This window comes from Penicillium mononematosum, assembly GCF_028829835.1.
Source record: "Penicillium mononematosum strain IBT 11891 chromosome Unknown utg000005l:1.0-9366267.0:1.0-9372171.0, whole genome shotgun sequence".
Lineage (NCBI taxonomy): Eukaryota > Fungi > Ascomycota > Eurotiomycetes > Eurotiales > Aspergillaceae > Penicillium > Penicillium mononematosum.
This window is the reverse complement of record NW_026643275.1, coordinates 8,727,601-8,754,647: the sequence shown is the minus strand read 5'-3', so window position 1 is coordinate 8,754,647 and position 27,047 is coordinate 8,727,601. Positions and strand designations below refer to the sequence as shown.

Below are 27,047 nucleotides of genomic sequence, written 5' to 3'. Positions count from 1 at the left end.
TCCAGATGGAAACTCAGACCGCAAGGGAATTGTGACATCCTCCATTTTCGACATGGGTCACTTATAAAGATTTAGAAATGTAGTAGCCTCATTGCTTTGCTGCTTGAGCACGTTGCTTCATCTTCAACCGCAGCAAATTTGCTTTGGGACAGCTGACAGTAGATGCCTGGTCACCTCGCTCTTGGTAGAAGGCATTGCAGCATTCATACAGTGCATCAATTTGTGTCTGGCATTTGTCCTCATTGAAGGAGTTTTTCTGCAAGCAATCTAGCTTCGGTTAGGCTTTGTTCATGGGTGAACATGCTATGAATTGGAAAATACCTTGAATGGCGCACTGTTCCATTGTCAGTAAGAGCTAGCACCTTGGGCAAAACCACTCTAAATGGATGCTTTCAGGATATGGATACATACAGCACGCGGATGGCAGGGTTGATCGTGTGACAGATCTTGCTTTAAATTACCCTATCAGGGTCTTAGCATATAGCCAATATGTTCACAGTGATAATTTCCATACCATAATGCAATTATCAAAGACTGTACTCCGTACAAAGCGTTGTAGACACACTGTTCCTTGGAAGTGACGAAAGTGATAGGACAACCAAACGCAAAATAGATTCTCCGCCTTCAGACCGTGGGCGAGTGTGATATTCTGCCGCCGCCGCTGATCTCTCTTCTTCCTCTCTCTTCTAACCTCACCGTTCCCACAACCTTCGCTATCTCGAGCTTTCGTATTCTAGGTGAGTACCTCATACTTCAGTTCCTCCCTGAAATGGCATTGAAATCATGATCTAACCCTCTTTGAAACCTTTAGGCATAATTCAAAGCCCCGCTCGAAGAGATTCCCGAACTCGCTTCTACCGTTGTAAGCATTCTGCCTCGTTGCCATTCTGTTCTCCACGAGAAGTAGCCGTTTAACGAAAGCCAGACCACAAAGTCATTCATAATGTCCGACAAAGAAGGCGCGGCTCCTGCCACCGAGCACCTGAACATCAAGGTGACCGATAACAACAACGAAGTTTTCTTCAAGATCAAGCGCACAACGCAGCTGAAGAAGCTCATGGATGCCTTCTGCGAACGCCAAGGAAAGCAAATGTCAACTGTTCGGTTCCTTTTTGACGGCACCCGGGTTCGCCCTGAAGATTCGCCCGAGACTGTACGGCTATCCCCCTTCTCTTTTTTGCCACCCATTGATGTCTACGAACTTTTAAACTAACTGAAAATAGCTTGATATGGCGGACGGTGACACCTTGGAAGTTCACCAGGAGCAGATCGGAGGTTGCTAGACGAGCTCTGCATGGTAGAGTCGCACTCCTCCACGGAACCGAGGCTGCTAGGGCGACAAGGGGGGGGGGGGATACACTAGGGCTGATGTCCAGCAGTGGATAGAGGATCCTCATTGATGGCCCATGGGTGAAGGGGCGGCGTTCATACTGCTTTTTCTTTTCTCTTATGAATGATGATTATCAAAGGTCACCTAGTCTTCTCCAGACTTTGAGGGTGCTTGCGCTTTACTAAATTTCCCTCAAGGTCAAGACGGCCGCATATCGTAGACATAGTCTAATTTTGGTTCTAGACTTTGTATTTGAATATAGGACCGAGAAGCTAGGGCTTGCCAAACAAATAAGGACATTCTTTTCCTGGGAGTGCAAATGTCGCAATAGCTTGTCTCGTTCGTTACATTAAATAGCTTATTGGGGTCTCAATGCAGGGTTGTGCCTCGAGCTATACCTAGGTACTCACTACATTCCTTATCACCATGGTCGCCGCGAGCAACGCGTTATCATGGGCCAGTTAAGTCCAAGGAACCACATGAAGTAACCTGTCCATTCGCGCATGATAAGCCACCGCGCAGAGAGCGGGCATATTATAAACAGGTCCAATTCGACAATATATACAGATATACAAAGAGCCAATAGCCTAACATAACCAAAATTTCCCCCAAATCCACTAACTGTTCCAAATAGAAGCCTTCATTTTCTCCTCCTCCTCTTTAGCCTTAGCCTTCTCCTCACGCTCGCGATTCCGCCTCCGAATCTCCTGCTCCTTAATCGAGCGATCGTAAGCGCGCTGCTGCTCCGTCCGCTTCGGGGCACGGATCCCCAGCGCACCGGCAATCATCCGCTCCGCAACAGCAGTCTGCTTCTCCGGGCGACGGGCAGGAGGTTCCCGCGCCGAAGCAGGAGAAGCAGCTCTCGCCATCCACGGGTTGGACGTCTGCGGGGAGATAGGTGTCGGCGGGGGACCTAGAGGACCCTCAGCGCTGATGGTTGGCGAAAGCACTGGGGTAGCGTCTTCGTCGCGGGGCTTCGCGTCCTCGCCTTCCGAGGCGGAGAGGTCCGCTTCGTCTTCCCAGGAATCTGCAACGGGTTTGCGGGGTATTTTGGGGTTGGATTTGGGGGTTGAGGTTGCGGCTGCTGTTGGGAGTTTTTCCACCTTTGGTCGGGGAATGTCTTGCACTGGGCCCTTTTCACCTATGGATAGGCCGCGGAGTGTGGATGTGAGCTCGGCGCTTGGATCAGACATGGCTCACGTGGTTCGGGTGTAACGGGCAATAAATATACAGGAGGGTTAATGGTCAATAAGAGGATTAAGTATACAGGTCAATTTAAGGGAGATGTGTGCTTGAGATAGAAATAGAACTAATGGCGTCAGTGCCGGTGGCATTCCTGGTCGATCGTGGAGAAAAAAGAAGGGCTAGACCTTTCTGGTTCGGCTTTCTGCCTCAGGATTGTCAGGCATCAAGTCTATTATCCTTTCTATTTTTATTTCAGGGATAGTAGAACATTTTTTTAAAATGAATTCATAAGTCTTCAATGTACTTATACTATTCCGTACATACTAACCCCACATTCGACCCCTTACGTCGGAAGCACCTGAAGCTAGCATAAAAAACCGGCGTATAGATCATTTTCCCAGGTCGGTGGTTATATGGAGCGTCAAACTACTGGCAAACCTGCATCAGAAGAAGTAATATGGCAATAGGAGTAGCAAAATGCATAAAGCATTGGGAAATCTGATCAGTAACATTTTTATACTTCAGCCTTCTACGGAGTACCTGTCTATAAATCCTCTCTGCGCCCCTGAGGTTTCCCTCTACCCAGGTACCATTATCGTTCTTTTCCATCGAATTGACCATATCCAAATTACAGCATGAAGCACGTCATTGCCTCCCTCGCCGCGCTGGCCAGCTTGTTCAGCCAAACCATGGCCTTGAAAAACAACGGAGTGTACGCAATCGTATCCCCACGCTCTGGAGATGTTTGGGGAATCCAAAACTCCATCGGTGTTAAGCATCGGGTCGAGTTGGTACACCCGGAAGACAAACACGCCGAGCACTGGCGTCTAGTCGCCTCCGGTCCCGACTTCCTCATACAGAACGTTTACACCCAGGGGATGCTCTCATGCCCGAAGGAACATCCCTGCGAAGTGGACACCCTTGGAAACAACGCACAGCTTTTCAAAGCCATTCAGAATGATGACGGGACCTTCATCTTCCACCCCGAGGGGACTCCACTGGTGGTAGCAGCTGGGGAGGATAATGAGTTGGCGGCCCATCCTTCGGATCCATCACTTGATGCGGTCTTCCTTCTTCGTCCAGTCGAGCAAGAATGTGAGTCACTATATTTAATTTACTTTGTTATTTAAAACTTTGGGCTATCAATCTAATGCTTATTATTGATATAGAAATTGGATGACGCGAGGCTTGTTCCTGATCCTGTCTGGGGCTGCTGAGGTTTCGTTTATAGGACGGGAAGATGGGGATATTAATAGGAAAGCATATACATAATACCGTCCACAATACACATTACATCATGCTGTATATGTAGGTACAAAGTCTCAGATTACACAGGTTCCCTTGATAGACTCAAGTATGATCGGCTTGGTTCATCCGAGAGCAGCAGCCGTTGAACTAGTGGGACATGGCTTTTTATATCACAATGTACGAGATATTTGTCATCTAGGGTATCTTCAGCTCATATTGCATTAGTAACTAAATTATTACTTTGGAAAGTAACGGAGTCACATAATTGTTTCGTTGAACGCTACTCAGCACAAAGGATCTCCGACCCCGGCCCCGAGGCGTGAAGCTGTAACACTAAAACAAGGATTCTAACACAGGCAAGGCCATTTGCCCTGGTCTATGAAGGAGCAAAAGCATCATGAGCATAGAACTATGATCGGGCTTTACCACTGATTTCAGTTTAGGTTTTCTGTGTGGTGTGGAGCCATATCGGTATAGCTACATCTCTGGCAGGTTTGAAATCCTTAAATTTGCGCCTCATCTGGCCTGAATCGGCTATAACAGAAAGAAAAGGTGTACGCACTGACACATCGGATGCTCCACAGATCTTCGCATACAATTGCAAGGCTTTACCATTGTACCAGTTAGTTGACAGGGTCTAGATCGCAGGGTAAATAGGAGTTTTAACTATGTGGCGGAAAACGAACAAGCTAGTTGTATGCATTGAGTGTTTTGGACTAGTCTAGTGAGTATCAAATAAAGATTACCCTGCAAAGCTGCGACCATGGCTTGAATGCGAAACTGATATGTCGTGGCCGAGAAACATAGGCAACATAGTCTCTCAAAGAAAGATATATGTCTATATATATCTTTCTTTGACACACAGGAATATGAAGGGAACAAAGAAGCTAACTTCACTTCATGACCTCTATACGGAGTACATCCGATCATATTGACTTCCCTCTATGCCAGAATCATGGTTGAAATCCGCGCTGTAGCCAAATGCACGGAGGTGACTCCTCAATGCCCAGTTGAGGGCACTATCTACGGCTACGCGCCCGATCTTGTGTTCAGCATTGAATTCTGTTTAATATTCGGTGTTTGTTCTCTGATCCAGCTCGGTCAGATGATCAGATGGCGCCTGTGGTCTTTTAGTATTGCCGTGATTCTCGGTTCTTTGACTGAGGTTATTGGTAAGTAAACTGCAACCCCGTAGGAACGACAGGTTGACTGTCCCGGAGAGAACTGACAAAACAAATAGGCTATTTTGGTCGTATATTACTCAACAAAAACCCATACTCATCCGCCGGCTTTAAGACGCAGATTTGCACTTTGACACTGGCACCAGCTTTCTGGTCGGCAGCCATATACCTGACACTGAAACATGGAGTGAATGTTCTGGGCCAAGAATACTCGACACTGAGGGCGAAGTGGTATCCTTACATCTTTGTCACCTGCGATGTCATTTCGTTGATTCTTCAAGGCGCTGGCGGTGGCCTTGCGGCAGCAGCTGAGACATCCAAAGCCAGTGATATTGGCAGCGATGTCATGATGGCCGGGATTGTTTGGCAAGTTGTTACCTTGACGGTGTTTGCGGCGATGTCGGGCCATTTTCTTCTTCGTATAAAGAATGCCCCGAAAGATGGATTGTCGGTTGAGGCCCGGAAAGTCTGGAACAGTCGCAATTTCTGGGTATTCTTCTGGGGTATCTTTGTGGCATTTGTGACAACTTATGTCCGTTGCGTCTATCGGTAAGTCATTGGCTAAATATTTGATATCTGCGAGGTACTGATAGTGGAGTGTCCAGTATTGCGGAAATGGCCGGTGGGTGGAAAAACCCTATAATGCAGGACGAACTTGATTTTACTATCCTTGAGTCGATGTAAGTCGAATTTTGACGGAGTTGCTAGGCATTGGAAAGTGCTGACGGATGCTAGAATGTGCGCTGTCGCTGTGATAGCCATGTGTATCACGCCTCCTGGGTATTTCTTTCCGCAAATGCGTGGGGATTACACCGGATCAGTGAAGGAAGTGAAAGATGTGAAGGGCTCTATTTTACTGGAGCCACAGCCACGACGCAAATATCGGGAACTTGTTTGATTCTGGTGAGGTTAAACTGCCATTTGCCCAGGTGGTATTTTGAGGAAACATGGTCTTTTATGTTTATGGATCCAACAACTCGGCAAGTATAGTTCTGGTTAGCTGAGTATGTATCCTTACCTACATATGTCGGTGTATATACCGGATTTTAGGCCGCGGTCCCGATTTCCCAGATCGGGGTGCTATGAGGGCGCTCAGGGTCCTACTGAGTATTTAACAGCACAGGGTGATAGCTTCATAATTGTGGAGGGGATCAACATGGGGCGGATCACAGAAGCTAGGAAATACCATAGAAAATGGCACCCGTATTGAACACTGACTGCTAAGATGACCCTGATTAGGTTAAGCCACTGTGCCAGCAAGCAAGGGCTCTTTTTCACACTCTACATACAACATACGGAATACAACATATGTAGGCAAGAACCCAACCCGCGGTTTTGGCGAGATCTACACAGGACTAGAGGCTGATCTGCGCAACTATCGATATATTGCAGTTTATTTGCATATTCTGGTTACACAGCACTGGATTGTGACCTGCACCCATAACTATCGATGTGATGCAGAACATGTGTGCATTAGCATTATCAAGGGAAGCTCGCAGAAGGATTGACCGAGTAAAGTTATAAATGCCTTCCAAGTTCTCACCGAGCCAAAGTGGAATCTTCTCTTCGTTACCTACTCTATCCTCTGCCTAATATTGAACACTAGCCCCCGGTAAGTCGCCCTTTTTGATTTTATGACAGGTTCAATCTTTCTGATACTGAATTTACAGTTACATGCAAAGGCCAAGGAAACCTACTCCGGACTTCATACATAATGCATCTACCAAGCCTGCTCGTCCCTACCATTCTGGCCGTTGGATCCTTCGCTGCCAGCTGTAAGCAATGAGACCAGGAGCACAAGTCAATGGACTGCCAGTGGGGTGGGTGTGGCTGGTATGACTACGAAATCAGATCTAAGTGGGACGACGGAGGCGTTCTGAAAGCAACGACCAAGAAGCATTCCATTGGTGCGCAATGTAAAGTGCTGAACTCTGCTCAGTACCGCCCTAATCTTCCTGATATTCCAAGTGACTCATGCTGTAACGCATACGGCTGGGGATGCTGGTATGGTTGGAAAAACTTGTGGTGTTATCCCGAAAAGAAATAATTCTTCAACGGTTCTCAGGGTGAGTCATGAACACGATTAAATAACATCTATACTTTCATCTCCATGGTACTAGCTTTATAGTAAGATCTCGTTTTTATTCACGAAGGACATTTTTCGGGGTTTAAAGGGATGGGTCTCAGTCATTAATGGCAGAGACTAGCTTTTTCGGTATAGAGTGTTTATGTTAAAAATCATGCAAAAGAGCTATCAACTGTCTTTAAGAAAATAGAAGCATAGATCCCACTAGTATCGTTATCTTCGTATGGGAATTTGATCCCGGCCTTGATCAATTTGCCTTTGGCGCTGTCTGGAGGTGCTGGCTCTGGTTGATCTCGAGGGTCTAGACGGGCAGTACATCTGCCATTCTCTGAAGAAGTTCTGCCCACAGCCTCACACCAGCCCGCTGTTTACCGTGGGCCTGTTCCCTAAGCCGAGTGGTGACCGGGTGAAGGTCCTTTATATCTCGGACTTTTGCCTCAATGCCCGGTTCTCCGTTGCTTCGGAAGCAAACTGTACGTCTGGGATACGCTGCCGCAGCGATAATTGCAATACGTTTCTGAGAAGAAGGCTCTGCTTCCTGCATTGCCTTGGGCATCCTTCCGCTGTGATACACCCGATGATCTACCTAGGTAGCTCTCGCTGCTCTTTAGGCTGTCTAGTAGTCAAATGTGGAAGATTAGACAATTTAATTCACTACTTTCTACGGCATACAAGATTGGAATTTTTATTCATAGTACTTTTAATACTATTATTCTCAACATAAATGCTGTATAGAACTCTGCATCTATAATCAACACCCAGGTGCTATAGGTACAGACATTATAAATCCCCGCTTCAACACCTGAGGCCCAAGCATAGTAACTTTCTTTGTTTCTCCCAGCTTATCCAACTTTGCTTTCCGACTTTCCCCAATCAAATGGATATATTTTCGTCAATTTCCCGATCCCTATTTTCAGGCCTCAACGGGACGCCAGCTGATGTTGTGAACGACAATTCTGCAATGAATCAAGACAACACAGTGATCCTTGGCTCTGGTGTTATAGGCCTTCAACCGCCTATTACCTTGCCCTTTCTTTACACGAAAGTCGATCAGATTGAAACAGACGCCTATGTATGCAGACATGTCCTATCTAGTATATCTAGTATAACCACAAAGTGTAAGCATCTATTGACCCTGAGCCAACGCGATGACCTTCTTCGCAGCCTCCTCAAATCCATCAAATGCATGCAAAGGAAGGCCACTTTCCGCAATCTACCAACATTCGAGTTAGCAACTAGGCACTGGTAGCGGATAATCAGATCAATACTTACCATCTTCTGTCCCAGTTCCTCATTTGTACCTCGCAGCCTCACAACGACTGGAACCTTCATATTCAAATCTCGGAAAGCCAAGATAATCCCCTCAGCAATCATATCGCAGCGAGTCAGTCCGCCAAAAATATTGACGAAGACAGCTTTGACGCGCGCGTCCGAGCAAATTACGCGAAATGACGCCTTGACAGTCTCCGACGTAGCCTTGCCACCAGTGTCAAGGAAGTTCGCGCAGTGGCCGCCGTGGATAGTAAGAGCGTCGACCGTGTTCATGGCAAGGCCGGCTCCATTGACTATCCGATGTTGTGAGCAAACGTCTTTTTACTTTCAACGACATATAGACCAGAATACATACCAAGTGTGCCAATGCTGCCTTCACCTTCCAACCTACTGTATGTCAGCGGAGATACAAATAAACCACATGTTTACACATACTTGACGTAAACAATTCCATCCTTTTCGGCTTCAACCTCCTCCGCAACCTCTTCGGCTGTATCCCGAAGTTTGTGGATATCTTCCTGTCGGCCTGAGCTGCGGAATGCAGCATCGTCAAAGCCGAAACGTGCACCGTGGACCTCCAAAGTACCATCAGCAGAGATGGCAATCTGCGTCTCCAGCGTAAAGGCCTCCTTTTCGTTGTAAATTTCCCAAAGGGCTTGTACAAAGCCTGCAAGCTGCTTGTGGGCAGAGGCTGGAAGACCCAAATGCGAGGCAACAGCAGCAATGATGGAGCTTCCGAACCCGGTCTGAGTGTAAGGGAATGGAAATTTCTGCGACTGAGCTGGGTTAGACTCGGAAGTTGACGAGGCAATGATGCATGGCGACAAAGCTGTTCTGTCGACTGTAATCGAAACAGAAATAGAACTATCAGAGCTGGAAGCCGACTCATTGACAGGGATCGACTTCTGTCTGAGGATATCAAATGCCTGGAACTGCTTGATGTACAGACTACGCTTGTGCCCAGCTGTCGGTCTCGAGATTGGCGTAACTCGTCTCATAGTATGAAAGCCACGTTTTTGTGAACTAGTACCGGATATTTGCTGTGCGCATGTCAGTATACCTCAAGATCGGTTGTGTGAAGAAGCACACTCACACTTGTACCCGGCCGGCTAGACTGGTTAGCAAACAAAGCCTTCATACCTTCGCCGAACTTCTCAGGGTGGTTAACCATGACCGCGCCAGCACGTTCAAGCGCTTGATACTTAGTTTGCGCATCTGGTTCCCCAGGCGCAGCCCAGGCACCGGCATGTCCCATAATCCGGCCAGGGGGTGCTTCAAACCCCCCAACAAGCGCCATAATGGGCCTACCCAATCAGCATTGCATTCAAAGAACCTCGATAAAAAAGAACAAAAGGCACCATAACTTACTTGGGATCCACAGTCCTCCTTCGATAATCCTTTATCCACTCAGCGGCATCCATCTCCGCCGTACCCCCAATCTCACCAACCAAGATAATACCCCGAGTATCAGGATCATTCTCAAAGAGATTGAGAGCATCGACAAAGTTCGTGCCAGCCAGCACGTCCCCGCCCATACTGATACAAAGACTCTGACCAAGTCCCGCCCGAGTCGTCGACGCAACAGTCTCATAACTCAGTGTCCCAGACTTAGCCACAATGCCGACATCGCCCGGTGCAAAGCAAGGCAACGGCTGGAAGCCGATTCGGCACTTGCCAATGGCGGATATAATGCCTGGGCAGTTCGCACCTACCAGACGGGTCTTGGATTGCGTTTGTAGCATGGAATGGATCTGTAATACTGTTAATGAAAAGACACTTCAACTCTCCAAGCACGATTAGCGATTAACCGCAATTCTACATACCCGAAGGATATCGTGGATCGGCACGTGTTCTGCCACGGCTACGACGAGTGGAATCTCCGCTTCGATGGCTTCTTCGATGGCTTTTGCGGTCTGATTTCCTGGGACATAGATCGCAGATGCATCCGGCTTTGCCCGTTCTTGAGCCTGGTGGTCATTAGCTAACGGGTCGAATTACATCTCCCAACGAGCGAACAATCAGAATACTCATACCGCTTTGACAGATGGGAAGACTGGTAGGCCTAGGTGTTCGCCTTCAACGCCAGGCTTCACGCCTCCCACGATTTTAGTGCCCCATTCAAGAGACTCCTTGACATTGGCAGTCGCCTGTCTTCCTGTGGTGGAGATTAGCATTACACGGTATTCCATTGCGGGACCCGTCTGATTCAAAACAAACAGGAATAACTACCTGTAAATCCCTGGAATAATACTCTCGTATGAGCGCCAATCTTGAGGTTTGGTAGAGTGTCCGCATAACTGGCGGTGCGGGGGGGTGGTTGTGAAGTGCCTTGTTAGAGAGGCCCGTAACCGGGGCGCCCGTTTTGGCAGGGCGTGCAGAGTCATGGTGTTGAGGTTGGAATACACATGCAGGTTGGCACTGCACTTCTATAGTTGAGGAATGAATTATATACAACAATTTCAAAATCAGATATGTCAAGAAGGCTATTGAGCCAAGTCGGCTAATCCGGTGTCGGAGGTTTCCCCACAATTGCCGAGGAAGTCCTTCCAAGCTTTTTATACTCCGCATCTTCAGAGACCCCTTTTTGGATGAGAATGAAACAGATATAGTAAATATAAATTCATGCTTCGTATTCTAATTCAACTAGATACAACGCCCTTCCACTCCTGTCCGAGGGCCCTCCCCATTAGCAGCCTGGGAAAGCGGGCCCCATGGGTCGCGCCTTCCCCCCTGAAGTCCCGGCATCATATCCACCGGGAAGGTGCGCCCAACCCTGCAATCAATATTCATTGAGATGAAGCTTCTTCCCCACAAACCTGCGCCTAGCAGGCTTCTCGCCGCGTTGTTCCCGTTCCGCATTGAGACCCTTAAGCGCGTGAAGAAGCATACCAGCATCAAAGAAGCCATCTAGTAAGATAACAGTTAGCAAAAGAGCCGCAACAAAAGGTACCAAAAGGTCGAAAAGACTTACATCCTCCCATTCCATCATCCTCCATAAAGCTACTATCAGCAGCCGAAGTGGGCGTCTCAGCACCCTGCGCACCCCCACCTCTTACAAGTCGACCGCGCCGATGCGACTCAGACTGCAAGCTCTCCGCAAGCGCCTCGGTCTCTCTCGCCCGACTAGTGCGCGGACTCATCGTCTTGCGATTCGTCGCGCGCAACAACTTTCGAATCTCAAACAGATACGACTCAAGCGTGTGCATAAGACGGGCTGTCTGTCTGTGCTTGGAGCTCGCGCAGATCGAGATCGACTCGTCCTTGATAATGTAGCCGATACCGAAGCCGTCGGCGGATGTAGGGCCGAAGCCGAAGTGTCGTAGACACGGGTTTCCGCAGTTCGAGGTCGACAACACGGTGTTGTTGATCTTGTCCCAGCCGGCGTCGGCGAAGATCGCGGGTGTCGGTGTCGAGGTTGTACGGTAGGCGCGTGTGCTGCTTCCCGGTGAGGAGAGGCCGTCGTCTGAAGGGGAGGAGGAAGAGGGTTTCGGTGAGTCGGGGCCCTGGCTTTGGGTTTGGGATTGCGTTTCCCCAGGGCTGGAGTACCCGCCTGTTGAGCTGGTGTCTGGGAAGAGGCCTTCGTCGAAGGAGCGCTGCCAGAGACAGTAGAGGGCGTAGAGGTGACGATCCGGGCCTTGGCCCTTCGAGCATTCCTTGGTGGCGGCCGTGTGCTTTTGGCATGCGGCGCGGAGGGCGTCGACCTTCTGGTCGGCGGCGTTCTCGCCCCAGAATGCTGTGACAAAGTCTATGGATTCGGGCGTTACGGTGCGGATGGCTTCCGTGCGTCCGTGCAGGAACATCTTTGTCATGGCTGGTTCGTAGGTGTTCTCGACTCGACCGTAGAGGCCGTAGTAGGCGGCCTGGAAGGCCATCTGGATGAATGCATCCGGAGAGAAGCCCATTGAGGTTATGAAGTTCTTGCCAAAGCCTTCGAAGTCCAGGACTTGGAATTCGTGCTGGCAGAGCAGATCGGAAAGGTGGGATTCGGCGAAGCGGAGCGCAATGTTAAGCTCGGGTGTCATGTCCCATTCTAGCTTGCGCGGTGTCGTGCTGACGTTCCCGAAACTTTGCGGGTCCCGCTTCGCTGGGTCGGGGCTGCTGGTTGCCCATAGGCTTGGGGATTGACCGTTGATGGTCTTTGCGAAGCGGAGAATGGTGTCGGTGTACACGTCGCTGGCAAAACGTAGCACCGTGTGACCATCCACGCCGGTATGCTCGAAGTTGATACCGGCACTGCCGTTCTTGCAGACGATTATTTGCAGCTTGTCGTACCACCGGTTGGTGCAGGTTCCAACTTGGACACCTTTGACGACTTCGCTTGTCCCACAAAGCATGTTAGCACAAAGCTCGGCCGTGGTGGATGGCTCAGTGATGTCAAGGCATAAGACAAAAAGCGCGGTATCGACAATGTTCAAACACTCCGCGTTGTTAGATCTGGAATCTTTGGTCATGATATCACGTAGCCCCGACCAAACTTTCCGATTCTCAGTGCTGAGTACACCCAAAGCACCCTTCGCAGCCTCATGAATCGGAGTTTGAGCCGCATCCTCAATGATTGCCTGCAGGTTAAGCGAGATATCCTTCTCAGTCATGATCAAATCGCTGTTGTCATCCAAGACGTCAAACCAGTAGAACTGCCCCCGACACATAACAACCATGTGTTTAGCCGAGGGGTCCTGGCTAATTACACAGCCATTATCGGTAGGCAAACGTGCCGTTCCAAAAAGGCGCGAGTACTGATACATGCAAAGAGGCGTTCCTCGTACGGTATCAGGAGGCAACTCCTCTCGACGCACAGCTCGAACAAATGCCAATGCCGAAACCGCCAGTGACGCAGCTCGAGTCACCTGGTGATTTCTGGCGGGAGTTGGGTCGTCCTCCAAAAGGAAAAATGGGTTGAGGTTCAAAACAACAGCTGCGATTGTTAGCTGCGTGCAAAATAGGTCAAACAAGGGAATCCAACTCACGATTATCAAAATTCAAGTAGGAATCATACCCTAGAAATGATCAGCTGACATCGCATCCCATGCTTGACCCTGAATAGACTTACAAAATTGCTCGATATAGCTCGTCTTTGAACCAGCATAAGTCTTAAGCCGTTCTTGCAAAAGAGGACCATCGTTCTTTAAAAAGTCCCGAACAGCAGCCTTCGTCTCTTCATGATCACGCACGCTCTGCAAGCCCTTCAGGGTATCTATGTACCTGCGACAAGTATCCTCCAGGTCGGGGATAGGAAGCTTAGGCAGTGAATCCTGGTTTGCAAAAGTCAAGCCCTGGCTCTTAGGCTTGAGGAGCTCAGCAACCTCAGACGAGGGGTGGTCAGTAGAGACATTTGGTCTCATGACCGTATGACCTTGGGGGTCGGACCCAGACTTTTTGCTTGTCTCGGCGTCCATGGAATCACCGAGTGGTTTGGGGGCTGTGAAGAATCGAACTGCCATTGAGGAGTAAGACATGATATTAGATGTGTTCAACCTCTCAGGAGAAGATAAAATCAGGCGTAGCGACTAGCGAGGAATGTGGGAATTGAAAGGAGACGTAGGGCTGTGCGATAGAAGTAGTGGCAGTCTTGGAGGCAGTATGATGGCATTGAGACTATGTCATGTGCAGATGCAGATAGATGGGCAAGTGACAAGGGGATAAAGATAAGATATTTGGGAATATATGAAAGTCACAAGATAGATATCATGCAGAGATTAGAGAGAAACTCGGGGTGGCAAGAGACAAGAAGAGAGCAGGATAATTTTATATGGGCGTGAGGATTATAGAGTGATCCCGACGGGTGTGGATCCGGCTCGGACCTTAAGGGGAAAAGGAAATTGGCCATAGATTAAGCAAGGTACTTACAGAGCACTGTACAAGAGCACAAATAGTATGCAACCCCGAGATGTGGGTTGGTGTGACCGGATGATACGGTGGAAGAACGGAATGATAGCGCCGGAGAAACGGATGAGTTTCGCTGTGCCGCTTGTCAGATGTCAAATTGCCAAGAAAGAACCCCCCCGTAGACAAGTAGCCCATGGGCCCTACAGCGACTCTTCAAATATTATGGGAGACTCTGAGAGTTTGCAACGTGTAGACTATCACACCTCGAGCTGGTTCCATGAAGGATAGGGATGAAATGGCTTTGTCTTGGGGGGATGCCCCTCACCCCGTGGGGGGTAATTAAAAGGGAAATGATAGGATGGCATAGACCAGGCTAAGAACTTACTTCCAAGGTTAATGTCAATCAACCCTGCACGTTGTTGCAGATATCTTGGCTCGGAATAAGGATGTACAAAGAAAGCTTGAAATCCGTTGAGGTTGAGAGATTAAGGTCGAACTGTTTCATAAAGATAAAGAGAGGAATCTCGGGACGGAGGAAGTCGTCTACCGTGTACCCGACACAGAAGTTCTTGGAATTTTGAAGTATATCGGTTTGGGGCTCTCTCACTTCGTGGCCGAATGACGTTTCGGGCGAAGGGACCGGTCATGCGGGGGGGAGCTTCTGGTCACGTGAACGCAGCATCATGGAGCTAAAAACATATAACTACAAGAACTACACCTACACTACAATAGAAATTCTACGATTCTGTGGGGTAAGGATGTCGAGGAAAAATTCATGATACGCTGGAGTTATACACGGTACATCACGCTCGCAAAAGGAAAAGAAAATTGACGCCAGAGATTTTGTTATCCACAGGATGAACCGCAACGCAGTGGCGGAAGACAAGGAGTCAAAAGAATATTCACAATGGAACAATAATATCTGCATTGCCATGAGTCCTCCAAAGTAGGGGGACAAAGCACGCTTGCATACATACAGTATGGGTCACCGATCGAGGCAGGACATGCAAATGATGAAGAAGGGTAAAGACAAGAAGACAATTCCGCATGGCGCAAAGCGAATGGGGGAGAAATGTTATTTGGAAGAACATGATCAATGGGTTTAGATCGCCGACACAAGAACAAATATCCGATGTGGCATTCCCAAATCAACAGCTCCGTATATCCCAAGACGTTTATGCGCTGTTGGGCTTCAAGACGTTGTCGGCATACTCGCCGGCATAGTTACCGGGGGTGCCATAGTTGCAGACAGTGAAGGGGGCGGCGCCACCAGCATTCTTCAAGTCAGAGCAGCTAACGGTAGCGCAACCAACGTGCGAGGTGCCCTTCCAGACGATCTGAGTGAAGTGGCCCCACTTAGAGAAGTTGGACATATCAGGACTGGCCTGACCATAGAGGCTGGCGAAGTATGGCTCCTCATCGGTGTACATCATCTGGCTGATGATCTTCTCGCCAACCTGCGCCTCATCGTAGCCGTATGCGATGTTCTGACCGTAGGATCCGCTGGCGGCAGGAATGGAACTAGTAACGTTAGTACGGTTGTTTTCCAAAACAAAATGGAGGAATACTTACGTGTCATGTCCGTACACGCAACGCGAGGCGAGTGTGTGGGCAGCTTGCGCAAGGTCATCGGACCAGGTCAAAGCGCTGGCAGAGTGGTCGCTGCGGTGAATGTTGTGGTAGTGCAGGACGGACTCCTGGTAGGAGTTGGCAGCACTGGGAGCGGCAGTGGCAGCGGCGGTGGTCGAGGTTGCCGAAGAGGTCGCGACGGGGGCAGCCGAGGAGGTAGCAGAGGAGGTCACAGGCTGGATTTCAGCTTCGGTGGCCGAGGACCAGGTGGAAGACCAGGTGGTCGCGCTGCTGGGTTCAGCAGGCTCAACCTCTGGAGCAGGAGTAGGTGCCGCAGGAGGGACGGACTCGACGGTGGTCTTCTTGGAAATGTCGGCAGTGTGAATGGCAGCGTTGGCGGGCTTGGTGGGGTCCTGCTTGACCAAAACAGCAGTGCTAGGGGCGTTGGTGGGCCACTGGGTGACAGTCTCGGTGACGGTGGTGGTAGTCCACTCGGTCACATAAACTTCCTTCTCAATAACCCTGGCACAGGTGCCGACCGCCAAGGCGGCAAGGATGACAGCAGAACGCATTTTGGGATTGAAGATAAAGAAACTTCTCCAGGAAGTTTGTTAAGAGAGAGTCGGGATTGGGGTCAAGCAGATCGACTGCGTTGACAAAGGAGTGTGTACGTTGGGGAGATAAATGAATGGCAGGCCTCGAAACACCTTCTTTCTTCAAGGAGTGAAAGAAAGATAAGATGCAGGCTGAAAAGATTGGATGGAGAGGAAGGGAGAGGAAAGAGGAGGATAATGTAAATAATGTAGAAAGGGGAGATGAGGAGGAGTGGGCCCGTGCGAGTAGGGAGGATATTAATTTTAAATGAAGTCCAAATGAACTTGGAGGCACAAAGGCTGTAATTATTTTATAAATTATTCTATTTGAACAATTTCAATGGCTTTCTCCTGTACTTATTCTCTTTCCTTTTGACAATTTCCAGCCTCTTGAGATTTGAACATACCTCAGTGTGGCACGTTGTGTAGTACAACATACATTCCAAGCCCTAGATACACTGATATGAGGCTGGTGATTTTGGATAAGCAAATATTTTCCAAGATTTCTGTAATCTCGTTTAAAGTATTAAGGATATGGATATATTAAAAGGCAATAGAAAAACGATGAAATTAAGAATTAGGGTATGATGTGTGATGTGTCCCCTGGATGTATCGTCTGGACCATTATGGAGTATATTATGGAGTATATACTCCGTCGTACGTACTCCGTACTCCGTACTGCTAATCAGAAGCGACAAGGGAAATAAAGTAATTAAAAGTACCGTGGGATTCACGTCAAAAGCAGTATGGAGTACTCCGTACTCCGTACTACGGTACTGCCGTGAAAAGACTCAAATCGAGATCTTTGTGTGATCGAAGCCAGGGGACATTAAGAAGCCCCTTAGGCACAGTTTCAAACTTTGGTAGTATCCACTCGTAGCTTTAACAGCCAATCACAAGAGCTCTTAGAAAAACAAACATCCCCACTTGCACACCCGCTTATCCCGCTAAGAAACTTGGCTTAGAGGCCAATTCGGTAGTCTGAACGGGCGGATCTGACATAGATTAAATCAATCAACCTCGTTTCAGCCACTCATTTAAAACGGGATCAAAGTATTCTCCGGAGTACCCGACATCAAAATCAGAACTGTCTCTTTTTGTTTGGGCTTTTGAGTTTCAGGCCGTTTCCAATATTTTGCCATAGATCGTCATGATAGCGGAAGAGCAAAACCAATATCATGGCTGGTACAACCAATCAGAGCAAGACGCCCTTTGGCGCAGCATCCACGGGTTGTGGTGGGACAGGGCGCGTATACATTCTAGGGGGGAAAGTCCAAAACATCCATGGATCATATTTTTGGTTCTACCTGTATGATCACCTCGGCTGAGGCTGTACTAGTACGGAGTACTCCGTATTCCGTCGGTAGATTCTAGTCTTCAACATGCACATCCACCTTTTCGGCATTTGAGCCCAGGGTCCACAGTCTAGAAGGACGGCAGGGGTCCGCTCTGGAATAATGTAAAACGTAAAACGTAAAGCGTGCAATACCCAACCAAACGTCAAAGAACGCCACAAAACACTCCTGATATTAATATCGAAAGAAAACTGATTGCAAAAACTCATAGCGCTCGCCTAGAGATCAATAATTTGGCATCGCCCAGTCTCACAAACCATCAAATAGTTCTTGGCCGGCTCAGCGGCCTTTAAATCTTGAAAGAGCACATTTCGGGATTTAAGCCAGAAGGACTGATTCCCCACAAAGTCTTTCAGGTGTGAGGGGCGAATGTCGACAATTGAAGTGACTACGATAGACGAGGACACGGCCACGCCGGCCTCGGCCCGTACCCGTCGCCGGATTAGGTCGAGTGCCGACACGGGCTCATCATTCCGACTGAGGGGAGAGTCGCCACGTGGATCAGGAATCGAGGAGACATCGACGGTGGAGAACACACCCGTCACCGTGCGAGTACCAATCTGAAGGCCCACGATCACGTCCAGCATTCCTACGAACAGGAAGGGGTGCTGGATGATCTCTACCGCGAAGGTGTTGCACGTCTGCCGGGCCAAGGTCCGGTAACTCTCATCCCCGAGCAGGGCGGATAGGCGCAGTAGATTACGCGCAATAACTCCGTTTACCGAAGGTGTTGCTGACTCGGTGCCGGTCTTCAAACGGAGGAGCGGTCCAGGCATGCCAGGGGTGGTGACGGAAGGTGTACTGTAGTATCCGGCAGCTGTAGAGCCACTCTGGGCCAAGAAGTATTCATTGAGGTACTCTAGAATCACCAAGTTAGCCATTTAAATCCTGTTAAAAGCAAGGGGGTTATTCACTCACTTTGCAGTCGCTCAGCAAACTGAAGATAGCTGTCGTCGTAAGTAGCGTCATACATGTCGAGCAGCCCGCTAGCCAAATATGCATAGTCGTCGGCGAAACCCGGGATGTCTCCGCGATTTCCATCGCGGTAAATGCGCCACAGCTGTCCCGTGGCTTTGTCGAAGAGCTTGTCCTTGATGAAGCCGATTGCTCGTGCTGCCGCTTCGCGGCAATGCACAGCCTTCGAGCTCTCGATCTCCTCAAACAGAACACTACACTTGGCAAGCGCACCGATCGCCAATCCATTCCAGGCCACGATAATCTTGTCATCCAGGTCTGGCCGCCCACGTGTCCGTTCGCGGTGATCGTGCAACTTTTGCTTTGACGATTTGATAATCTTAACCACTTCTTCCTCGCTAAGACCAAAGTCTTTAGCAAGTTTGCTCGGCGTCGCACGGATGGACAACACGTTTTGGTTCATGAACTCATCATGTGGGTCGTACTCGGGTGGAACGTTGCCGTCAGGGAGAACACCCCAGTGTTTGGCGCAAACTGGAGCATCCCGAGGGCCGAGGACTGAAGTGAGTTCCTTCAACGACCAGACATAAAAGGCACCCTCCCGCTTTTCGGTATCATTTGGATGAGGGTAACTGTCGGCGTCTTCCGAGGAAAAGAACCCTCCGGTGGGCGACTGTATCGGGGCGCTCGTCAAGTAGGCAGACAGATCATAGACAGCGCCTAAAAGCTCGGGGTCATGAGTGAGCCGGAAAGCGTCCACATAGACATCCAATAGCTGTGCCTGGTCATAAAGCATCTTCTCGAAATGGGGGAGACCCCAGTCCGCCGTCACGCTGTACCGTGCGAATCCGTGGCCGATGTGGTCCCGAATTCCGCCACGAGCCATATTCACTAGCGTCGTGACAGCCATCGCGGTTGCTTGTTCGCACTCATCGTGCCCCACAACATCCATGACCTGGGTCGGGTAGGCACCGAGCCGGAGTAGGAAGCTGAGGTTGGACGGGGTAGGAAATTTGGGTGCGCGGCCAAACCCGCCATTAACCGAGTCGTATCGAGATGCGAAATGCTGATACGCTTCTTCTAGAAGCTCAATATCCATCTCCTCGTCCTTATCATTATCCCGGTCACCTTGCTGCGTGTGCGTCCCTTCCTCGGCAAACTCCCTCAATTGTTTGGTAATTTCTTTAGCGCTGTCGAGACAACGTTGCTGTTGTGTCTGCCAGACATCCCTCAGTTTTTCTAAAATCTCCACAAATCCGATTGCCTCGGGGCCCCTAAATGTGGTTGAATTTGGGCCTTGCCAGTAAGTGCCACCAAACACGGGCTCAAGGTTAGGAGTCAAAAACACATTCAAGGGCCAGCCACCAGAACCAGTTGTGGCCTGGACATAATTCATGTAGACGTCGTCGATATCAGGTCGCTCTTCGCGATCAACCTTGATCGGGACGAACGATTCGTTCAGAATCGAGGCCACCTCTGATGACATGAACGATTCTTTTTCCATGACATGGCACCCTAGACAAGATTAGAATACCGATACCCTCACTTAGAGTGGTTGGGACCTACAATGACATGCGGAGTAACCGATACTAAGAAAGATCAAACGATTGTGCTTCTTGGCAAGCTCCATAGCTTCTAAATCCCAGACTTGCCATGCTACCGGGTTATTCATATGTCCTCGGACCTGTTGTTCCGTGAGCATGTTGCAATTTATATCAAGGTAGCACGTCTCTCACATAAGGGGATTTGCTTTGGTGCAAGCGATTGACCATTTTTGGACCTGTGTCTGGTACATCATGACGCGGATGTGAGTGGTTAATCGAGGCGGCCATTGTGACTGGATTTCTAATACTTTTGCTGGTCGGAGATTAGACGTCCGTCAACCCGAGGCCCAAGGGGGGTTACTTGCAGGTTCCAATAGGTAGTACGTACCTCGACACCCGACCTTGGAAGTTTAGAAGCTACCCCACGTGCGATCAAGTCTTGATGGGGTATAGATGGCTGCACAAATAGTATCTCTTAAATAGGAGACAAATGGGCCGGGTTGTAACGGGTTGGGGCGTGTTGAAGCGGGTTAGAGCGTGTCTTGAAGGATAAAGTCGTGTGCGGGCCAGCGCCATTTAGGCGGGGGAGTCGAGGCGAAGGTCGAGGTCGCGGGAGATCGGCCCTGTGCGTCATGGCTGCATCAGGAATGTCACGTGATATATACTATGCAGTTGCAGGAACATTGTATATTGTGGACAGTTTTGTAGTCTATATTGTATGGTATTCGGTGCACTGTACATGTCTCTGCTAGGTTTACACATGCTCAAAACATAATAGGGTATCACATCATCTAATCGTCTCCCATTAGCTCTGCCAACTCTGCCTCTTCCTCCGCTGTTAGCATTGATTCGGCTGGCTTTTCCTGCTCCTTCTCCTCTTCTGTGGGCTTCTTTGCAAGTTCCACTGCTTTCTGAAGTTCATCAGGTCGAAGGGACCATTGGCGAATAGTCGCGTCAATTCCCACGCTGACAATGGTTGACCCTACAAGCACAAGCCCAGTGACCTCTTCGAAGTGGCCAGAGAAAGTATGATGGAGTGCTCCGGTCTGTTTTAATCAGCATATATGCCATAGACAGACCGAAAAAGAGAAAAACCCTTACCGACCGGTTCCATACTCTAACCTCCTCGTCCCGACAGGCAGTCACGACCCAGCCTCCAGTTTCATAGACGACAACATCACGGACAAAGTCAGGATGCTGTAGGGTCAGATTGGCCTTCCATCCATCCTGTCGAACCAAGCACTTGGCAGTCTTGTCAGCCGAAGCAGTCCAGAGATCACCGTCATTATCGAAAAAGAGCTTGTAGACACTAGTGTCATGTGGAAGGAGAGGGTCAGTAGTACTTCCCCCACCAAAAATACTGAACTGGCGAATCTCTCGGTCACTTCCTGCGGTAAATACGATCGGTTGGGTGCCCTCCGATTCTGGGTCAAGGACAAGGTCCTGAATGCCGCGAGAGTGGCCCTTGAAGGTCTCCAACCGCTCACCACTTGCGATATTGAACACCAGGACTTGCGCATCGGCACCACCAGAGATGAGCAGGTCGTCCCCTAGTAGTCTTGCACTGGTGACTGATCGAACAAAATCGGCATGGCCTTCGTATTTCTGGCGCGGCTGGCCCGTGGCCGTGTCCCAGCTCCAAATAGCTTTGTCCCAGCAACCGGCAAACAGGAGCTTGCCATCGGGACTCAAACAAAGACTAGTCAGGGGGGCCATAGGACCTGTAAATGCCCTAGCTGTTTCTCCTGTCTGTAGAGTTGTGAGAACTTCAGATTGAGACAGTTTCGAGATTACATATGCACTTACGGCAAGGATGATCCTTCTCACAGTGCCATTGCTTTGCGCGACATAGATTGAGCCAGTATTCCAGGGGTCTGGATGAGCTGCTAGGATCTTGGCCTGCAGTCGAATAGGGTTGCCATTGGTGTTCTGGGACTTTGCATCTTTCCGCTTTTGCTCATCCAAAGATGCACTGTGAGGAATGTCAATTAACACTTTTCGGTTCAAAGACCAAAGATTTGTTTCAACTCACGATGTCTGAAAGAAATGATCTCGGTTTGAAGATGTCGTCATCGTGTCTCAAGTCTCTAAAAAGTCAAGTCAAACGTAAAGAGCAGCTCTCATTTTTCCCCATCAACTTCTCCCCCGCCAACTCCAAAATTGCTATCTGAGCTTACGTCGTCCACCGTAGCCCGTATCCTCCACAAAACCACAGAATTTGCGTTTCTTCTCCCTTCCCTTCTCTTCCCAACCTCATATCTCGTCTCTTCAGATCTCTCCGTTTTCCTATTCATTCCCACCGTATCTTCATTTTGCTTACCCCGCGCGATATCGCGCACAGCTGCCATGGAAATGAACCACCTCATAGGGTCAGTCTGAACCTGTTCGGAGCGAAGGTGGCCGGGAGTTAACATCTGGCAGTCAGCGTTTCAACCTGATCTCGAAAAGTGATATTCGGTGGGTCCTATCAAGTCTCTCAATTGCCTTGTACGCAAATTAATTGTCTTCCAGCTATGTCGGTACTCTCCACGAAATCAACCCAGAAGCTTCCACGATAGCTCTTGAGAATGTCATGTCATTCGGCTCAGAAGGGCGCCGTGGCAACCCCGCTGAAGAAGTGCCCCCCCTCCACCAGTGTGTACGAGTACATTGTCTTTCGAGGAAGTGATGTGAAGGACATCAGCATTGCTGGGGAGGAGCAAAAGGAGCCCGCACCGCAAGAAGCACCTCGGGTACCAGAAGACCCTGCCATTCTCGGGGTAAGTCACCACAGCTCTTTCCTCGATCCACCACGTCATCCGGCACAACGAACCACACGCCCATTGCCTCGGCGAATTGATCAAGTGACGAAAAATTCTCGGATGTAAACTCACAGACCTGTTCTGAATGCGCAAAATCGTGTAGAGATTTCCGTTGCCTTCCTTCTGATGATCAATTCCCCATCTTGGACTTGTTTTTATGTGTCATTGTGTATGCAGTGTGCTGACTAGTGCAAACAGGGCGCGCAACGACCTGTTCCTGGCCAAGGGCCTGACCCGGGACCTGCTCCACAGAATCTTCCTCCCCAGGGCCCTCCCCAGCTGCCGCAGGGAGCCGGTCCTACTCCTCCCGGTTACCCCCCGCAGCACCAATTCCAGCAAGGTTTCTACCCTCCCTACGGACAGCGATTTGGACCACCTCCTCCATTCCCTCCCGGTCCTGGTTTTCCGCCGTATGGTGCTCCGCCCGGATGGTACCCCCCCTCCAGGCCATGGATTCCCTCCTGGGCCCGGTCAATTCCAGCCCCCGATGCCCATTGGCCCTGGTCAACAACCTGGACCTCAACAGCCTGGCCCTCAGCAACCTGGACCTCAGCGCCCGGGACCTCCCGGTGCCCCACCGGCACCTAAGCCTACCTCCGAACTCCCGGTCGGGGACAAGCTTGCCAACAAGTCTACGAGCGGTAACGCAACCCCCAGCTGCTCAGAACGCCCCCACTCCTCCAATCGAGTCCAAGCCCACTGTATCTGAAGCTTTGCAAGGCCCTGCCAGTTCTGCTCCTCTGGCTGCTGTCCCTCAAAAGAATGGCCGAGTCATGCCAGCTATTCCGATCGCGGCCCCAAAGCCTGCTCCTACGGCCGCCCACATTCCTAGCGCCCCTCGGGGAAATAACCAGTCTATCACCGATGCCACTGCCGCCGCCACTGCTGCCGTTGCTGCGGCCATGGCCAAGTTGCCGCAGCCTGGTGCTCAAAAGCAAGCTGGACAGCCCGAAGGTGCAGTGGACGCGCTTACGCAGCAGATGAACAACATGCGCCCTTATGACAACACCCGTCCTGCCCGAGGCGGTCACCACCACCCTCGTGGTGGTCGCGGCGGTGCTCGTCCTCAGCACCAGGCCAAAAAAATCGAAGTCCCCCAATCGGATTACGATTTCCAAACGGCGAACGCCAAGTTCAACAAGCAGGATTTGGTGAAGGAGGCCATTGCCACTGGAGTGCCTGTTGCTGAAGCCGAGGCCCATGCAGCGGAGGAGGCAGAATCCATGGAATCCTTGTCAAACGCCGGCGTGGTTGCCAACCATGGCTACAACCGTGGTTCTTCCTTCTTCGACAATATCTCGAGTGAGGCTCGCGATCGCGAGGAAAACACCACTCGTGTCGGAGGTCGTGAATGGCGCGGCGAGGAGGAGAAACGCAATATGGAAACCTTCGGACAGGGCAGCGTTGACGGCTACCGCCCCAACTACCGCGGTCGTGGCCGCGGCCGCGGCTATGGCCGTGGTCGAGGTGGTTACAGTCGTGGCTACGGCCGGGGTCGGGGTGGCCGGGTCCCCTCGGAGTCCACTGGTGTTCCATCCCAGGGTTGATCGAGATCCCTTTTGATTACATGTCCTTCTAGCGATGATTGCTATCTTGTTTTCATATTTGGGTGGCAAGACCTATGACCGAAACGAATAATCACACTTGAATCTTTTCTAGTCTCTTCGGCGCAATGGCAACTGGGACCGGGGGCATACTGGGTTGGCCATGCGATATTTTTTCGCAACAGCAATTATGGGTGTTTTTTTTTTTCTATTTTCTCTTTATTGTTTATTGTTTATCTTTTCTTTTTCCATCTGCCACGCATACCCTTTCTGCAGCGTCTTCTGAAATTCCTGGATCTGGTGGATTCTTGTCATGTTTTCACTGTGCAGAAAGTGGCGAATGCACCATGATCTGTCGAGCTCGCCGGCATAGAGCAGATATCGTTATTATGTGTAAACCATCTAGGGAGAAAAACCCCCCACATGACCTAAATGAAAAAGGCAAAAACGAGGCCAAATGGCCTTCGAATCTGTTTCTTTGTACAACATACATGTACTCCGTAGATCTACATAATGTAAACACTGAATACAGCGTTGTAATTCGCTGCATCGAGACTTCTCGCTCCTCACTCATCGGAGCCAAGGACCCTAAAAGCAGCCATCCTAGATCGTACTCCATCTGGTGCCCAATCAATACTTCCAGACGTCATTCGGTGGGTCCCAACTGTGGAGAATTATCTGTCTCCACATACAACAGATCTTGGTTGTGAGCTCTCCCCTTGATACATCATATACATCATACCATCATACATCACTCCTTTGTTTTGTACTGACCGCTTCTTATAGCTTGCTAATAGAGAATCACATTACACTGCAATGTTCCACTATCTATGTGGAGACTTGTGTCCATACATCCTAGCTGAGATAGCTCCAATATGCCAACAATTGGGGTCTCTGCCCAATGATTCCACTATAAACTTCGCCCCGCCATGTGTGTAACAGGTAACTTTTATTCCAGTCACTGTCCAGTCACTGTGCTACATAAAGTGTCAGAAAGTGTCTGAAATTGGGGCTTTAATCTCTTGTTCCCCTTCCCTCGTTGTATATCCAATATTCCTCTTCCCCCATGGCGTCCAGCAGTGTTTCCAGGCTCTCTGCCATATCGAGTCACATTAAGAATAACCCCATGCCGTCCTCCACTCAACTTGCCAACCAATTACCTTGGAACCCTAACAGCACCAAGTTCCCTTCGCGAAAGGATCTCCCAAAGCTTCCTGGTGCACCCGACGGTGCCGCTTGGGTCTGGGGCAAAGATGATGAGGTATGATGCTACCATTTCCTGTTCATATGTTCTGTTCCAGGTGGCTAATTTGTCTGATGTAAAAGGTGGGCAGACTGAACCTCTTGACGCCGCAGCGGGTCAAGGCATCTATTGCTGAGATTGATACTGGCGAGATGGTGCGCCTGGAGTAAGTTTAGTGAACTATTAGATTACGCCAGATTACAATCCCGGCTTACAAGTGTCAACATCAAGTCTTCCTCTCACGGTGCCCGAGAAGCCGGCTTTTGACCGCGAGGTGTTCCAGCATAACATCAAAACGCTTGTTGATGGCGTTGCTTATGACGATACTTACATTATGAACACGCAGAGCGGGACGCAGTGGGATGGATTCCGGCATGTAAGTGATTATTCCCTCTAAAACAACCAAAGCCACCACTCCTACACCGGTCTAATACGTCCATAGTTCGGTCACATTGATAGCCAGTGTTTCTACAATGGGGTGTGTTCCAAGCTCCCATTTTCCATCTCCGGACACTAACCCATCAATCCATAGGCCAAAAGCCGCGACTTTGTAGGCGAAACCGCAAACCACCGCTGCAGCATCCACCATTGGGCAACACACGGAATCGCCGGTCGAGGAATCCTCCTGGACTACTACCACTACGCCAAAACACACAATAAGCCCTATGACCCATACACAACACACAGCATTACTCTATCAGAATTACAAGCATGCGCGACCTCACAAGGCCTGGATCTACGTCCAGAGTCCGAAGGCGGCGACATCCGCATCGGAGATATTCTACTGGTCCGCTCCGGCTTCGTGGAGCGATACTACGAGCTCAGTTCTGAGCAGCGGTACGCAGCTGCGACACGGTCCCATGAGGACTTGTGTTTTGCGGGACTGTCGCGCGAGCCGGCTATCCGGGATTGGCTGCATGATTGCTATTTTGCGGCTGTGGCGGGTGACTCGCCGACGTTTGAGTCTTGGCCTGTTCCTGAGCAAGACTATTTGCATCAGAGTCTGCTGGCGCTGTGGGGGTGTCCTATTGGCGAGATGTGGGATTTGGATATCCTCGCTGAGAAGTGTCGGGCGAGGGGAAGTGGTCTTTCTTTATGACTAGTGCTCCGGCCAATATGCCAGGTATGTATCTTTCTTGTGGGGCTTGGGGCTGGGTTTCTATGCTAACAGGTTGTAGGTGGAGTTGGTTCCCATGCGAATGCGACTGCTATTCTTTAGATGGAATTTGCGGTATATTGAGGGTGCTACTTTAAGTGTTTCAAGTGTCAGCGCAAGGCAACACTACTTTGAACCAGTCTTACTATCCAGTTGAATGTAAACTAGCTTTCTCCTTTATCGCAACTCCAGTCTCCCA

The 27,047-nt window shown here is 49.8% G+C and overlaps 12 protein-coding genes across 12 annotated transcripts; 5 read left to right on the top strand and 7 right to left on the bottom strand.

The window, feature by feature from the left end:
• Positions 1 to 88: 88 nt before the first annotated feature.
• Positions 89 to 343, bottom strand: N7519_011562 (uncharacterized protein; the record flags this gene model as incomplete). The annotated part of the gene is made up of 2 exons (XM_057298335.1): positions 89 to 267; positions 322 to 343. The coding sequence occupies 2 exons, from the start codon at positions 341 to 343 to the stop codon at positions 89 to 91; spliced, it is 201 nt and encodes a 66-aa protein (XP_057146217.1).
• Positions 344 to 943: 600 nt separating this feature from the next.
• Positions 944 to 1,283, top strand: N7519_011561 (SUMO family protein SMT3; the record flags this gene model as incomplete). Its single annotated transcript, XM_057298334.1, has 2 exons — positions 944 to 1,153; positions 1,224 to 1,283. The coding sequence occupies 2 exons, from the start codon at positions 944 to 946 to the stop codon at positions 1,281 to 1,283; spliced, it is 270 nt and encodes an 89-aa protein (XP_057146216.1).
• Positions 1,284 to 1,947: 664 nt separating this feature from the next.
• On the bottom strand, positions 1,948 to 2,523 carry N7519_011560 (uncharacterized protein; the record flags this gene model as incomplete). Its single annotated transcript, XM_057298333.1, has 1 exon — positions 1,948 to 2,523. The coding sequence occupies one exon, from the start codon at positions 2,521 to 2,523 to the stop codon at positions 1,948 to 1,950; it is 576 nt and encodes a 191-aa protein (XP_057146215.1).
• A 627-nt stretch (positions 2,524 to 3,150) lies between these two features.
• On the top strand, positions 3,151 to 3,645 carry N7519_011559 (uncharacterized protein; the record flags this gene model as incomplete). The annotated part of the gene is made up of 1 exon (XM_057298332.1): positions 3,151 to 3,645. The coding sequence occupies one exon, from the start codon at positions 3,151 to 3,153 to the stop codon at positions 3,643 to 3,645; it is 495 nt and encodes a 164-aa protein (XP_057146214.1).
• A 1,073-nt stretch (positions 3,646 to 4,718) lies between these two features.
• On the top strand, positions 4,719 to 5,628 carry N7519_011558 (RTA1 domain-containing protein; the record flags this gene model as incomplete). The annotated part of the gene is made up of 3 exons (XM_057298331.1): positions 4,719 to 4,935; positions 5,004 to 5,493; positions 5,550 to 5,628. The coding sequence occupies 3 exons, from the start codon at positions 4,719 to 4,721 to the stop codon at positions 5,626 to 5,628; spliced, it is 786 nt and encodes a 261-aa protein (XP_057146213.1).
• Positions 5,629 to 8,156: 2,528 nt separating this feature from the next.
• Positions 8,157 to 10,491, bottom strand: N7519_011557 (putative succinyl-CoA synthetase subunit alpha; the record flags this gene model as incomplete). Its single annotated transcript, XM_057298330.1, has 8 exons — positions 8,157 to 8,243; positions 8,303 to 8,595; positions 8,658 to 8,692; positions 8,738 to 9,342; positions 9,396 to 9,606; positions 9,671 to 10,053; positions 10,126 to 10,269; positions 10,336 to 10,491. The coding sequence occupies 8 exons, from the start codon at positions 10,489 to 10,491 to the stop codon at positions 8,157 to 8,159; spliced, it is 1,914 nt and encodes a 637-aa protein (XP_057146212.1).
• Positions 10,492 to 10,527: 36 nt separating this feature from the next.
• N7519_011556 (choline/carnitine O-acyltransferase) lies at positions 10,528 to 13,758 on the bottom strand (the record flags this gene model as incomplete). Its single annotated transcript, XM_057298329.1, has 5 exons — positions 10,528 to 10,728; positions 11,115 to 11,209; positions 11,274 to 13,217; positions 13,270 to 13,299; positions 13,353 to 13,758. 5 exons carry the CDS (start codon positions 13,756 to 13,758, stop codon positions 10,528 to 10,530), a joined length of 2,676 nt encoding a protein of 891 aa, XP_057146211.1.
• Positions 13,759 to 15,303: 1,545 nt separating this feature from the next.
• On the bottom strand, positions 15,304 to 16,269 carry N7519_011555 (CAP domain-containing protein; the record flags this gene model as incomplete). The annotated part of the gene is made up of 2 exons (XM_057298328.1): positions 15,304 to 15,649; positions 15,701 to 16,269. The coding sequence occupies 2 exons, from the start codon at positions 16,267 to 16,269 to the stop codon at positions 15,304 to 15,306; spliced, it is 915 nt and encodes a 304-aa protein (XP_057146210.1).
• Positions 16,270 to 17,863: 1,594 nt separating this feature from the next.
• On the bottom strand, positions 17,864 to 20,392 carry N7519_011554 (thioredoxin domain-containing protein; the record flags this gene model as incomplete). The annotated part of the gene is made up of 4 exons (XM_057298327.1): positions 17,864 to 18,504; positions 18,564 to 20,075; positions 20,127 to 20,244; positions 20,297 to 20,392. The coding sequence occupies 4 exons, from the start codon at positions 20,390 to 20,392 to the stop codon at positions 17,864 to 17,866; spliced, it is 2,367 nt and encodes a 788-aa protein (XP_057146209.1).
• A 503-nt stretch (positions 20,393 to 20,895) lies between these two features.
• On the bottom strand, positions 20,896 to 22,177 carry N7519_011553 (WD40 repeat domain-containing protein; the record flags this gene model as incomplete). The annotated part of the gene is made up of 4 exons (XM_057298326.1): positions 20,896 to 21,150; positions 21,206 to 21,853; positions 21,911 to 22,076; positions 22,137 to 22,177. 4 exons carry the CDS (start codon positions 22,175 to 22,177, stop codon positions 20,896 to 20,898), a joined length of 1,110 nt encoding a protein of 369 aa, XP_057146208.1.
• Positions 22,178 to 22,450: 273 nt separating this feature from the next.
• On the top strand, positions 22,451 to 24,452 carry N7519_011552 (uncharacterized protein; the record flags this gene model as incomplete). Its single annotated transcript, XM_057298325.1, has 6 exons — positions 22,451 to 22,473; positions 22,526 to 22,561; positions 22,616 to 22,738; positions 22,810 to 22,863; positions 23,104 to 23,512; positions 23,571 to 24,452. 6 exons carry the CDS (start codon positions 22,451 to 22,453, stop codon positions 24,450 to 24,452), a joined length of 1,527 nt encoding a protein of 508 aa, XP_057146207.1.
• A 1,063-nt stretch (positions 24,453 to 25,515) lies between these two features.
• Positions 25,516 to 26,911, top strand: N7519_011551 (uncharacterized protein; the record flags this gene model as incomplete). The annotated part of the gene is made up of 6 exons (XM_057298324.1): positions 25,516 to 25,710; positions 25,776 to 25,858; positions 25,924 to 26,068; positions 26,135 to 26,170; positions 26,225 to 26,759; positions 26,871 to 26,911. 6 exons carry the CDS (start codon positions 25,516 to 25,518, stop codon positions 26,909 to 26,911), a joined length of 1,035 nt encoding a protein of 344 aa, XP_057146206.1.
• Positions 26,912 to 27,047: the final 136 nt, after the last annotated feature.